This window comes from Nipponia nippon, unplaced genomic scaffold (genome assembly GCF_047370975.1).
Source record: "Nipponia nippon isolate SJK-2023a ecotype South Korea unplaced genomic scaffold, ASM4737097v1 scaffold_4, whole genome shotgun sequence".
NCBI lineage: Eukaryota > Metazoa > Chordata > Aves > Pelecaniformes > Threskiornithidae > Nipponia > Nipponia nippon.
This window is the reverse complement of record NW_028262358.1, coordinates 31,407,820-31,422,739: the sequence shown is the minus strand read 5'-3', so window position 1 is coordinate 31,422,739 and position 14,920 is coordinate 31,407,820. Positions and strand designations below refer to the sequence as shown.

At 37.5% G+C, this 14,920-nt stretch overlaps 1 protein-coding gene across 4 annotated transcripts in view; it reads left to right on the top strand.

Annotated features, from left to right (window-relative positions):
* Nucleotides 1-14,920, top strand: part of BABAM2 (BRISC and BRCA1 A complex member 2) — a 176,062-nt gene that overhangs the window by 33,445 nt on the left and 127,697 nt on the right. For all 4 annotated transcript variants that reach the window (XM_087774426.1, XM_087774427.1, XM_087774428.1 and 1 more), the window contains one exon: nt 684-778. In XM_087774426.1, coding sequence (XP_087630552.1) covers nt 684-778 — 95 coding nt within the window. The remainder of the gene's footprint in view (nt 1-683; nt 779-14,920) is intronic.

Here is a 14,920-nt window from a genome sequence, read left to right as displayed (position 1 = left end):
CTTTGAACTATCACATCAGTAATTAATTGTATATCTTGTGACACTGGCAAGATGAGAACTCGGTGCCAAGCTGTGATGAAGTTATACATTTTCAGTTAATTTTAGTCTCTCCATTTAAATGCGTAATACTGCATTTCTCTTGGCCAGAATTTGGATAGTTGGAATGGTTCCTATTGAACTGCGTATTCTTTCTTCTAAGAGTTGCAGGTGGTGAGGAGAAGAGGGAGTAAGTGATACTAAGTTTTAAAAGCTCGAGTATTTTGAAAATCCTGATCTTAGCAGTTTGCATTTGACTTTGACATAATATGCAAAATGCAGCAATCTAAATGTGGTACTTTTTAAAAATAAGATCACTTTTCTAACTTGGTGTTTTGAGGCAACCCTCAATAGTGTTTGAATTGCCATTTGAGATATGAAGCAATAATATATTTCATGTTTCATTGCTTGCAGAGGAGGAAGAAGCTGTGCCTCAGGAATTTGACTTCATCCCCCAAAACATCTGATGCTTATCTTGCATGTGAATTTTTGTAAAAATTATATGGATAGATACATAAAATGTACTTAATGTAGCTATCAAATTTTATATTAAAAATGTGTATCATAAGTACAATATCTTATTTATTTCACTATTTATAAGCACATACATTAAAGTGCAAACAATGTTTTCATTTATTACTTTTCAGGGGATATAATTTTCAATGCTCACTATCCTGACCTGCCACCAGATTTTATCTTTGGAGAGGATGCTGAATTTTTGCCAGATCCTTCTGCCTTGCATGTGAGTACTTCACTGTTTGAGAACCTTGTACCATGCAAAGAGACTTGGCTTTTTTAGAATAGCTTCAGCAATAGGAATTTGCTAACAATGCAGAATAAAGAAAAAAAAAAAAACTTTTCTCTCACTGTTATGTGCATATAAACACTTTGTCTTCTAATGTAATTTAAGTTTGAATCCAGAAATGTAGGGTTCTTAAAAATATTTTAATTGAGATAAGATGACGTTTACAATAACTATTCAGAGTATCTTTAAAAAGATGTCTTTTTAATATCTGACCATCTTAAAAGATCTGTTTCAGCAAAAAGGATTGCTCAATTGTGTCTTTAAAAAGCATTTAGTTCCAGAAAAAGTAGCATAATGTTGTGTAGTGAAGTCAATTTTTGTTTTCCTGTGAGGAAGGATAAAACCAGGTTGTATGTTGTTGAAACCACTGTCTCAAAGAAAGGTATCTGGTCATATGTGGTAGCATTGCCATAAAAACAAAGAAATCTCCATTTAAAAGGTAGGAGGGTCAAAAATTAACTTAATGAGAAAATATTTTTTCACAGTCTTATTACTATGGAAGAAGAAACACCAGAACCTGAAAACAAGCGTTTTGTTCACTATTCAAAATTAGCCTCAAGTAGTAAAGCCTTATTTGAAGAAGCTAACAATGGTTATGCTTTTAAAATACTTCTCCTTCTCAGAAGTTACTAGTAGTTACTAAAGCCATATTAAGGTATTTTGAAACCCAGAGTGTTTTTCTCTTTTACTCTCCCCCTTCCTTTTGGTTCCATTCTGCTGCCTTTGCAGACCTGCAGCCTTGTTCCTGGGTCAACAGTATGATTTTTCAGTAGGGTTTCGGCATATTTTTTCCAATAAGTGTCCAGTGCCTGTGGTTATGGTGCGAAGTTTAGTGGCTGTATCAGAAAAGTATGCTTTTGCCAGAGAGCTCTACTGTAATTCCTGCTCACTCACCCACACAGTAGGTCATAATCTCATTTCTTTTTTTCTCAAAATTTCCAGCTTTTATTAGAAAGTTGACCCAAAAAACAATTAACACTTTAAATATATTTTATTTTATAGGCTACCTGTAAGGGTACATGGGAATCACTGGCCCAAAAAGGCACTTGGGAAATGCCTTTTAATTGAACTTCTCCTGGCATAGAGCCTTGCTAGGGTAGAGGCTCTTTACATGGTCCTCTCCTGCACCCTCTTTCATGCTTTATCAGCATGTCTGCAGTGCAGCTGGGCGATTTCATCAGGTATGGGAGCTCCCAAAAGCAAGTCAGAGGCTGTCATGCTGTACAGTTCAGTTCTGGGGTACAGGTGCCATGGGGGAAGAACGTGAGTCAGTGGCCACAGAACTGAACATGTCCTTCACATGTGATGTGACAGATGTGTTGGGTTTTGGTTTTAGCTTTATTCACTTCATATTGTTATATTGAGAAACAACACAATCTTAAAAGAATTGGTTTTAATAATTATTTTTAGCATACCTAACAATGTTTAAAAGGTGAATGTCTTATTTCTTTGCTTCCATGCTTCCCCCTTTCCTATTAAGCTCACAGACTCCTTTGGGAAGGAGGCATGGTGCTGCTCAATAGCTCTTGGGTTAGGCTCGTTTATAGAAAAGGCTTTATTTTATATGACAATTCTAGAGTTGTTTTCACACTCTTTTATTTAACAGTTCTCCTATTTTCTCCTTTTTCTGTTTTGTTGTTTCACAATCTTAAAACCTCCTGAGAAGTATTCACACTAGCAACCGCTTTCTGCAGTTGATGTTAAAGGAAGAGGAGCACTTTTTAATGTGCTGGAAAGCTGAAATTAATAACAAATAGCAAATGAGATATTAAATAAAGATAATTTGGAGCATCTTGCAGAAATGCTGTTCAGATGGAGTGTGATATGGTGCCATATTTCACATGTGAAAAGAAATCAGTAGCACTAGTGATCCACAGGGAAACCTGCAAGGATAAAAACATCCTTAGTTTTCTTTCTTTCGTACATTGTTCATTAATGATACTACTTTTGGGAGCGTTGCTTTTCTTCTGCGTAAGCACAGAACAAACTTCCCATCCTTTTCATTGGAAAGCGGCTTGAAGAGCCATTTGCTCCTTGATGCATAATGAGAGATTAACCAGCCTATTTTAAAATTAATTAAAAACAAACCAAAAAAGAAATTTGCAAGCCAACAGCTTTCCTTTGGTCATTATGCCTTGCTATAGTATTCACTATGTAAATGTAACCTTTTTTGATGAGGTCCTTGGTTGTTCTCCTGCAGTCCATCCTGATGTTATCAGAGCCTGTTATCTCCATCTATGGTCTATATGGTGTATTTTTGCTTTTGCATTCGCCTTTTACTGTTCAACATGGTTTGCAGAGTTTTTCTTCAGAATGTTACGTTAACAAAAACTTGCTTATTATGTTGAGTATTTGAATAACTCCCTTTTTGCCGCAGATCTCAGATCTGTTTAATGAAGATAATTTTAATTGAATTCTAAGATACTGGCAGAATTTTCTAATGTGTTAACATATCTTTCTACTGACTATAAGTAAAAATAGATTAGCACGTTGAGCATACTTTAATGCTCTTAATCTTGAGCAATCTTCAGATGCGTTCTATGCAACAGTTCCTGGCAATCAAAACGGAATCTACCATTCACAAAAGCACGTAGATGGTATTAAATGAGGAGTGCTGTCTCTAAGTAGTATGTGCCACCAGATCTGTGGGAATTCTGATGTTGAGCCTTCCTGCACTGCACTCTGCCAGAGTGTCTTGTTTTCCAAGCAGAAGTCATCACATGCTGTTACATGGGTTGAATCAGGCGTTATGCTTAGCTTGGAATGAGAACCAGGTACTCCAGATTCCTCAAGCTTGTGTGGCTGTAATAGAGGCTGTCAGTAGACCTCCCTGAAGACATTTAGATGGCTGTGCTGCAGATCGCTTCAGTCACTCCTTCAGTTTCCATGGCCATGGGCAGACCTTCAAGTTAGGTTTTCATCTAAGCGTGGTAACAGGTGTTCAGTTAAGCAGCTGTTAGCCAGACAGCTAAAACAAGATTCCAGAAATACTGCATTTTAAAACATAGATGCTGTAGGTGAAGACTTCATGCTATCTTTTTTCCCAAAGAATCCTAAATGGTTGGGCCTGTGTGTCAGCAGTGGGGTGATATGTTGAGCACTCCTGTTGTTATAAGCAGAGGTAATCAACTGCTTTGTTAGACTGGTATTGCAGTTGCAGAATCAAGTCGAAAATGCTCGTTGAAACTCAGCTTTGCTTTTATGTCTTGCACAAATACTAAAGTCACTTTGGTTTGAAACTCAGGTTGAGTCTCAAGTTCAGCACTGTGAAATATAGGCTTCGTTACATGCCTTACCAGAAGTAGTTACTCTGCTGGTTGCAGGGTCTGATTGTGTGTATTCTGATCTTCTAGAATGATGTAGAGATTGAGGAGCAACTCGACAGAGGGGCAACTGTTCCTTTTATTTTGGTTTGTCATACAGTTTTAATTACAGTCAGATGGCTAAATTCTTTAGGTTGGTGATGCTATTCATGCTCAAAGCGTTATTAGAAATAAACATATTTATTTTTTATTTTCATTAAAAATGTCCTCACCTATAGTATGCATTTGATACTTGTGTGTATAGTATGCATAAATAAAATCAGCTTCTCAGAATGTAAATAGAAAAGTTCTTCCCTGCTCTAGTGTTTATTCATTTTGGATGACAAGTATTAGAAATGTATTTTAAAAACAACCTATGATTCACTCTGTTCTGATTAAAAATTCAGTTGGCACAAGACAAGATTAGCGATTGTGTACGGATGAGATTAATTTGGAGCTCATTACAATGACGCCAGTTTGAGTAACAAGAATTGTTTGTTATGTTAGCCTAGTTGATTATTAATGTGAGCTAGGTAATAACTGAAGTGCTTATGCAAAATGTTAACCCCATTTTTCCCATGATTTTAAAGTATATTCTGTTTGGCAAAGAGGAGACAATAGCAATATATGCAAGCTAGCTGTCAGTTTAAGGATTTGGGATTTTTAGCATCCTATTCCAGGTCTCCAGTGAGTCTCCCCAGAATTATTCTGCCCACCCATTGCTATGGAAAAGACTCCATTAGCCTTAGTAGGGATGGAGGCAAGAGGACATTAGCATTTCTTGAAACCCATTAAGTGTTGAATGTGTCCTTGTGGGCTAGTATGTGTGGGAATACTTAGAGCTGCATTTGCGTGGGAGGAGGGCTTTGCCATCGCAGAACTTCAGAGCATGGGCCACTGTGGTTCTCATGCCAGTACGTAGCATTGGGAAGATTGTTTCCCCTTGTCTAATTGTTAATACTGAGTACAGACTTCAGTCATTGTGGAGTTGATTCAACTAATTGTGCCACTCAAGTGTATTGGCTGTCATGCTCTATATCTTGTGTAGAGCAATGTTTATTTTAAGTTCTTGTAATTGTAGTTATTAGACTCCATATTTATCATTTGGCTATATGATGACTGTCATGAAGGCTGTATTGTTTTCTGTGGCTGTGTTCAAAATCTTAATCATTATAACTGTCGACTTGCTGAGTTAGCTTTTAATGGGTAGTGAAGAGATCCTTTAAATATCTCCCCCTTCTGTAATTCTTCTTCATTTACTATCAGGTGTGTGAGACAGATTTTTAACAGCATCAATTGTTCCTATGCTCACAGTAGCTACAAAAAAAGCCCAAACACCCCTTGTATTAGCTAATGCCATTTGACCTATTTTGTTCTAAAAAGTTTGGCTGTTGTATTGTTGGCAAAGATGCAGGTGTTATGTGTTCTAGTATGAAAGCCCCTACATAAGGGCAATGAGCACAATGGCTTTCAGAATATGACTTTAAAGTTGCGGCAGTAGGTTCTCTGGGAAATGTGTGGGTAAGTTGGAACTATTTTAGCATGACTATCTCTTCTGCTTGCTCTATTTGGGATGGCAGCAGCAGATTTCATTCATGGACCCCTAACCTACCACTCTTGTACTGAAAGCCTTAAATTACTTTGGTTTCAGTTGAACTCGGGGAATTGAAATGAAACAGAACGCAGGATTGGATCCTGCGTTTTATTAAAAGGTTTTTTTCTTATTTTCAACTTCTTTATAGTCACATTTTTTGTGTTAACTTTTCAGTCATGTCTTGACTTTATAGGTCAAAATGTGTTTTGATTCTTTATAATCTGGTGCTATTTACTGTTTAATGTCTAAAACAAATGTGAATTCTGAAAACTGTTTATTCCTGTCCTTCTGTATTGATCCTACCCTTTTGTATATATGGGGATCTATGTATGTGCATATATATACAGGTATACGATAACCTCTATGTAAGGTTAGGTTCTTTATACTCGTATGGTCACTGAGGCCGTGCTGAGGTTTGTCTGGTATGGATAGGCAATGGTGACAAAGTCACATTTTATACCATCAGAAGAGTAATTTAATTCAGGAACTTTCACAGCAGAAGGACCTTTTGGCTGGTATTGTTGGCATTTATAGTATACGGTTTTGTCCATGTTTTCAAACAATAGAGCTATGCCAATACAACATTCCTCTTTAGGCCAGACCTGAAAGAATCTAATTTTGAATGTATTTTGGTCTGGTTTTGGCGTTTGAGCTCCACACAGTTCCGCCAGGGAATACTCATTTGTTTCCTTGACCCAGCTAGCAAGGGGTGTCATAAACCAGGCACATGTTTTCTGCCTTTTATTTTTGCTGTGCTTGTACTGAGTTTAAAATGAGAAATCCCCACAACAGGATTCTGTCTGGGAATCCTCTCCAAGGATGGCCAGCTTGACTACAGCCCGTGTGAGGCCAGCATTCAGGAGGTCCTTCTGAGAAGTCATATGGTGCTGAGAGCGAGTGTTAGGGTTGTCTGTGTAGCCATGTGGTAGAGATGGAGGCTATACAGTCAGCAGAAAAAATTCAAGAGGAGATGACAGAAAACAAGGTTTTCCTATCATCTTTCCATCTGTTCTTCCTTCAAGGCCTTTCTACATTGGGAAATTATTCCTTTTTATCTTCTGAATTTCTCTTCTAGCCTTTCCCTTTTATTTTTCCTATTTGTCCAGAATTGTTAATATTTATAGGGCTGAGAGAGTTAGCCACCTTGTATCACTTTGTCATTTTCTATTAATGTAAAATCATTGTATATGTTTACCTCGCTTTCTTTTTCCAAAATTTCAGCATTTCCTGGCACAGTTTACAAAACTTGGCTTTCTGTCTCAAAATGTAAGCAGAAGAGAATATGCTGAGGTCAGAAATTCTGCTTTAGTTAATCACAACATTTTGGCTGGACTTTTCACTAGCGAATCTAGAAAATGAAAAAATTTCTACAGTTTGATACTATTTATTTAATTTTGAGGGAAGAAAATATCTGATAAGCCAGGTAGTTTTGCCGTTCTTGCTTAAATCTTGCTAATATGGAATGCAAAATTAATTCCATTAGTTGTCTGAAGGGCTCGGTGGGGAAACGTTTCCTTTCATTTTTTGGCAGAGGCTTCTCTGATAATGCAATTTCTCCCTAGAATATGGAAAATCTAGAATATTAGCTCTTAAAATACAGTATTTCAGTCCAGGAAGTACTAGTTTTAGGAGAACATTAGGAACGTGCATGGATCATTTGACTGAGGAATGGCAAAGTGGGAGAAAATGTTTTTCTGCCGTACTATTGTGCATGTGATGAGAAACTTAATCATTCGCAATAGCAAAATAGGGGAAAAAACATTTAATGGCTTTCCATTCATAGTGTTAGGGAAAAAAAAAAAAGATAATTTTCATTTGTCACGTGAGTTTGACCATCTTTTTCACGGTTACACAGTTACATGGGCCAGAAGGTTGGACCAGAATAACAGGATGCTTAAATCTTAATGTAAAGGCTGAAAAAGACATTTAGGCTTATGTTTCTTTCAAGCTATGTCTGTTTAGCTTATACCTGAGCCCAGAGCACTGGCCTCCTGAATTTCTGGATCTTGTCTTGAATTCATGTTGAATTAATCTTGATTTCTGAATGAATTCACTCATTTCTTAGGTGGGCAACAGTTGCTAGCAGAAAGACTGCTGTCTCTCTCCTAGAACCAAACTGCACGTCTGAATGAGTATCTTTCTTTTGCTCCTCTAGTGTAAAATTGAGTACCATATCCTGAAGTTCTGGTAAGTGGAGAAGGAGCACTTATATAGCTAGGTATTAGTCTTAGCTGAGGGCTGCAGTATGAGCACTAGCAAAATCACCACTCGTCTCTTAATTACCAGTGTTCTTGCATGGCAGGAGGGATCGCAGGCTTACCTTTGCAGCCTCACTCTTCTCTGACACTGCGGTCCCTGGAGACTGGAAAGGCCAGAGGTGGGACAAGCTTGAATCCAATCCTGGGTATGAGAAATAACTGAGCAGGCTGTCAGTGAGCCAGTACACAACTTAAAGCTTAGGCTGTGCCTAAACATATACTCTGTATATAGTCAAAGCTCTGTTAGGTAGCTTTGCCAATATACTTTTTTTTTAATGCTGTTCAGCGAGGGACCCTTGCATGACTGAAATCTGAATGCATTTCAAACTTAGTTGTTCTGTTTCTTAACCCCTTTTATTTAATTCACTGGTCCTGCTTTATTTAATTTACTGGTCCTGTTAGATACTCTCTATTTCCATCTTCCTGGTGTTCCTTCCAGTTCTCCAGGATGTTTGCCTGAGTTTATGTGCAAACTCTTTAACTTTAAGAGTGCCAGGCAATGGCATAACAAACATGAACAAGAGAAAAATCTAAGTTGTGAACTCTGTGTGGTTATGTTAGATAACAAACTGGGGGAGGGGGGAGCAGGCCTTTGAATATTCTTTAAGGGATAGTTGGAGTCACTGAATCTGCAGTTGTTCTTGTAGGCAATGACTCTGTTCACAAGGGCACCTCACAGTCCATGAAGACAAAGCAAAGGCTGCTCCTTTGCCTTGTCTTTTCTATCAGTTTTCAGAGACTTTGACCACTTTCAGAGACTTTTCACCACTTCTCATTTAAGGAGCTGTGCCTGGCAACTCTTCTACTGCCTGTTTCGAAGACATCTGCATCTAGTGCTATCCCCTCTATGTTCAGGGTGTATTACTGTTACTCCTTTTCTGTAGGAACTCTTGAAGGGATTTCTAGACTTTGTGAGAAGGATAGTTTTAGAAAGCACTTGGAGGAAACTGTGGAACTTACTCAGATTTTCTCAGTATGTTACACGCTATTAATGCACTGTGAACGCCTCTCTCTGTCAGCAATGCTTTTTTGTGGCCAGTCAGGTTGATCTAGCAAAGCCCTAGTCTCCTTCACTGTCTCTTCCCAGTGTATTCGATAGGCATCGTTTTTTCCTTCACGAAGCAGTCTTCTCTGTTATCACTAAGGGTTGCCTGAGGAAGCAACAGGATTGAGCAAACAAAAGACTCTTCAGGTGAATGGTGTCATACTGGAGGGAAGACACGTTCTGTGACATAACTTCAGATTGCCAGTTACCAGACACTGATGCCTAAATGTGTTCATGTATTTATATGTATGTATAATACACCTGCTTTGCAGGAAATAAAGGCCTTGATAGTGGTAAGGATGGTATAATGAATTCCAGCATCTCATTGACTTTCAAGTCATCATTAGTTTAAACCAAAAATATAAAGTTGGATATCCCAAGCCGGACATACGAAAGCAGAATGTCTTTTATTTGGAGGTCTGGGAGTGCAATAATAATGTTGGCATTGATAATTCTTTAATATGAACCAGCAAACTGATAACGTAGTTATGACTAATTTTTGCTTCAGTTAATTAAAATATAATCATACTTTACTTGAGCAATGTTTTATTAAAATTTGCAAGAAAATTATTATTAGAGAAACTGGCAGAAAATTAAAGGATTAGGGCCCTGATGTGCAATGGTACTGGCCCAATACACTCTGCTTCCTTGCAGGAACTCTAGAACAGTAAGAAATGGCTTGGCCTAAAGGCAACAGTTTCTTAGCTTTCTAGAAACACATTTACAAGGTTTTCTTTTTTTTTTTTTTTTTTTTTTTTTTTAAATCAAAACAAAACAAACCACAAAAAAAACCCAGAGAAAAGATCAGATCTAGCACTATTCCTGAACTGAGATTACATTTAAATTCAATGTGGTATGCCCATTGATTCAAGTTGTTGAGCCATGATAATTCATTTTTCTGTAGAGAAAGTTGGTCATTGCCTATGAATATGCAAGCAGAAAAGACTTTTAAATTAATTGATTACAGAAGGTCAGTTAGAAATAATGATTCTGTCTGACAATGCAGTTTTATATTTGATTAAATTCTAGACTGTGAATTCTGTTATAATCTATAATTGTACTTTCCTCCAATGGGATTAGTTTAAGTTTGGGACCCTGCACGTTCTTCACTTCAGAAGGTATTGTTGGGGCAAAGAAATGTCTTTGCACTCAGGGTAATTTTCAAAGGATCTATTAATTTCCCCAAATGGACGAGGGTGCAAGCTATATTTTCTTTTCTTTTTACTGATCTAAGTTTCCACCTGTATTTGTTTCAAAGCCTCTCTTTGTTTTACTCATTCTTTACATGCTTTTATGTATGCGTTTCCTTGCTATCTTCCATCTCAGATCCTCAGGCATATCTGCTAATTTTTTAAAGATAACTACAGAAATATAGTTCAGATTTAGTCAACGTCTTGTGTCTTTTGTTTGCAGTATTAGCGTTCATGCAGTTTTACGTGAATTTTGCCTCATCCCAGAGATGCAGCTTTTACTGGCATAAAGGAACCAAATAAGTGTTCTTTTCTTATACTGATTTTTTGAGAAGAGATAAGTAATTTGCATTAATTTGTCCAGTATAGTAGAGCAATAATTTTGATTTCCAATGTCTTATGATTTACACAATGGCATTTTGTAAATGTTTTCTTTAGGGACTGTATTTTCAAGGCTGTATAAACTCTCTTGTAGCACAAATGTGAAAATGAAGATGGAAATACTGCTTGGCCAGTGAGATCCACCATGTGATATATTGATTTTAATTTATGGGATTTGAGGAGAGGAAAAAATGGTTAGAAGGAAACAGTTCTGCATGTGCCACCCAACAATAAATGCTCAAGGGATGTTAGTGAACGCTGTCCAAAACATCAGCTGTGAAGGTTCTGCCTCTTTGCTGTAGCTAAAATTACTTGTTTTGACAGGAAAGGAAAAACCCCAAGAACTGATAAGTGTGAAAGACTTGCTATTTACAAAGGGACTCTTGAGGTAAAGCATTGAGACAGTGATCTGTTCTCTGGTCCACTGAGGGTCTGAGGAGCTGGGGCCTGTTCACACTACCATCAGTGCACGATGAATAAGTCTTTAGGTAAAAGATGCATGTGCATATGTCTTGTGTTGAAATTAATCTTGTCTTCGTGCTTTGTTCCTTTGACTTGCCATGTCTAGTTAAATATGTATGCCTCTGGTAACAGACTCCCAAGGGGAAAAGTGATGTGTACTCATGTGGATTAACTAATGATTAGTGCACTGGATTCCTCATGCTGGGATTTATACGTGCTGAGGGAATTAAGAAATTCCTTCTCAGAACAGGTAAAGGTACCATCTGCTTTCTGAGAGAGATATGCTGGGAGGTCTGGAAAGGAACAAAACTTGCTCTAATCCCTTAGTAAAGTAGGACAAGAAATACTTACACATGCCAAGTCTTTAGGAGATTAATTAGATAGTATTGTACTTTCTCTCTTTTGATAGTAGACAGTTGTACCTTTTAAGGGTCTGATTATCTTGTAAGAGAGCTCTGTGGGAGAAACTCACGGACTTTTTCAGGAAAAATGCACAACTTAAAAATGCTCTTCTGGGCTCAGCTTCACAGTTTCTGCATCTCCAGAGCACCCTTAACATACAAAGATCAGCTATCTTAACCGCTTCTACAGCAGGGCATAGAAGTAATTTGTAGTAACCTTTGGAAGCTGAGTTAACTCCTTTTTTGGGTGAATGGTACTTGAGAGGCAGTGGTGCATTTATTCTAGGTGAATGCAGAAGAGTATTCTCCATGTGTCAGATTTGCCGGGGTTTATTTTAGAGTCGCCTTGGGTATGGGATCGTTAATCAAGAATCACACTGTGTGGCCAGTGGAAGAAAAGAGGGAAAATAATTATACAAAATGTAAGGTGCTTTTCTGAAAGCAGAATTCCTTTCTTAGTATGTTGTTTTCCTGCTCTGTATTCTCATGCTAATTCAAGGCCTTCAGGTATTTGAGATTTCAGCTAAGCATTTATAAGCTATTGTAATTTCTGCATTGAGTTTTCACAGCCTCTCACTAAAAATAAAAAATAAAATAAATATTGACTATCCCAAGCTTTGCTTTATGCAAACTTTTAATCTGTTATGCACAATAGCTAGTAAAACACACCAGGTCTGTAAGTTCTTTGGTGGTATTTGCCGTGACAAAAGTGCTCCTGAGTTGAACTGTTTTTATGAAATGTTAAGTTTTGGTGTTTGCTTGTGCCCAAAAATGATCATTTCAAGCAGATCACTCCAGAAAGTTGTTCCAGTGGTGCTTTGGGGGAGGGGGATATGAAGAACCTGTGAAAATAAGATGACAAGTAGATGGCATGTAGGTTTACAGTGATTGACTTGAAACTGCAGCCTGTAGGATGTTTAAGTGCTGGCTGCTAAGAAACTGAAGCCTTTGAAGTTGTTACAACACTCCAGCCCTGCAAATACTGTGAAAAATATCTGTTGATAGAAAGATGTGAGCATATGGCAGATAATTATCCTGTGCCTTTTTCTGTGAGCAATTTCCTCGTGGTGAACCATGAAGACTATAGCAAAGCAGGGGCTGAAACCAGATATCCCAGTTTCTAGACAAATGCTGTAACCACTGGACCCATATCTCCTCTGTATTTATATGGAGCATAAGTGCTGATATTACAGTGTGATCTTTCTCATTTCAGGTAAAAACTTACATTGGTACTGATTTTAAGCCACTGTAGGATGCAAGTTGTGTGCATGTGGTGCGCAGAGACACAAACAAAATGCAAATCTGTACTTATATTATTCTTGATGATAATTCTGGATGAAAGATGCAATAGAAATTCATTACCACTGTTATGGGCTTGGGAGGTTTTGTTTACTGACATTTTCTTGTGAAAGTTAATTTCTTGCTTAGAAATATAAAAGTACACTAACTTAAAATAAGAACTTGCTGTTGTTTCCTGTAGTATAGCCAGGAAAAACAGTTACAATCTGTCTTCCTTAAAATCACATTCCTGGAAGATATTCTGGCAACCTGGATATTTAAACACATTTCAAAGAAAAACAACTTCAGATCAATTAGAAATTGTTATCATATTTTCTTTCTGATAGCGTAGAATTATACTTTGTTTCAGATATTGCCTGGAGTTATGAAATAAGCAATAACCTGTGAAGGAGGCTATGAATTAGCTACTTATGGAACACAGGGTGCATTACTTTCTGAAAAAAGTGGGAATAGGTAATCACGGACACTGTGTAGTTTGCATAGGTTCTTGATTAGCTTTTTGGAAGGATAAAAGAAAGACTGCAAGGCACAAAATGTTCCAGAACAAAACTTAGATGTGGTTTCTTTGCCAAAAGTTGAATAGTATGGCTACTTTGGAAAGCTAAAATCTTCATGTCTTTGCTAGTAGGGCTGAGAAACTACTTTGTAGGGGGTTTTCACTTGCCTCACCTCTAAGAATATCTCATTAAAACTGATACTGTCTGGCTGCAAATTTTTTGTCTCTCTTTGAAATCCAGTTGGTGTCATTGCTATTCATTTAAATGAGTTACTGTTGAAATGGCTTAAATTGCACTCTCTGTGGGTGGCCTTATAATGTCTTTACTCTGCCTCTTTATACACATTTGAAGTGAATTCATTTTCTCAACACTTTGGTCGTGTCTGATGGTCCAAAAACCTTTCCCAATCAAACTGCTCTCTCACTATGCAGCCAATTCCTGTCAGGAGACAGGATCAAGAGCCAGGGAATTCAAAGACTGACTTTGCACCCCAACAAAATCTGTGGGGTTATACTTCTTAGTGAAAATTATGCTCTTGTTTAAATTAATATCTGGCAGATCTTCAGAACAGATCTCCTGAATCACTTTGGATTTCTCCAGTGTAGACATAGTTTAATGGATGCCTATGCTCTACTAGTCTCTGTATAATAACTGAATATTATTTTTTCTATTTATATTGCCGCACAGTGTGAGGCAGAGGGCAAATTAGTGGATGTACATGCTATTGCTTAATTACTCTAAGGTCTAGATAACTATTTTCTCAAAGACCTTTTCCTGAAACTTAGTCCAGTAATGAAAAAAAATAGCAATTGACAGGGAAGCTTCTGCCACAAAGGAATATTCAGCTTCCTTATGTTGAATTGCTTACTCACAGATAGGTAAATAGTTATTGGCCATCTTCTGTATCACCGTTGCTACAACTGTGTGGGTAACGATGCTTCTGAAGTCTGCTTTTTATCATATGGAAGTTCTCATTCCATTACTTTTCCTGTAGACCATTTTGAATTCATTCCTGTAGACCATTTTGAATTCATTCCCTAATTGGAAAAATGGGGATTAACCAGTCATCACAGATGACGTTACCAGGCTTTTGTGTCCACAAGAAAATACATAGTTATCTTCTGATGCTACTAAACTTGCTACTAAAATAATCTGATTAAGATGAGGTAACAATTTACCTTTTTAGAAAATGAAAGTTACGCAAGTTGCGGTATGGCCAAGCCAAAAGCCAATTAAAAGGTTGAAATTAAGGCCTGAAGTGTGCAGTTGCTCCTAGTTTTAGTGGACATTATGGAGAGACATACGAGCAGTGTCTAGACAGAAGAGAGTTGTTTAATTGAGCCTCTATCTGTGTGCTCAGAAATGACAGGTAAGTTCTTTAGTGATATGCTGAAAAAATGATAACATTAAAAATGGTCGTAACCAGCCCGAGATTTGCATGTAAGCCTTCATATGAGATGAATATGAATGCAGAACTAGTTGCAGATGCACAGTTTGAGTTGATTCATACTTGTATGTTGTTGTACAGTGGGCCACTTTCAGTCTAGCTGGCTAACTTTTGAGTAACTTAGAGAGTTTGCGCTGCAGAGTTCACTTAAAGATATCTGTTGGCAAACAAGACAAGGAATTGGATCCAAGTCTGGATTTCTT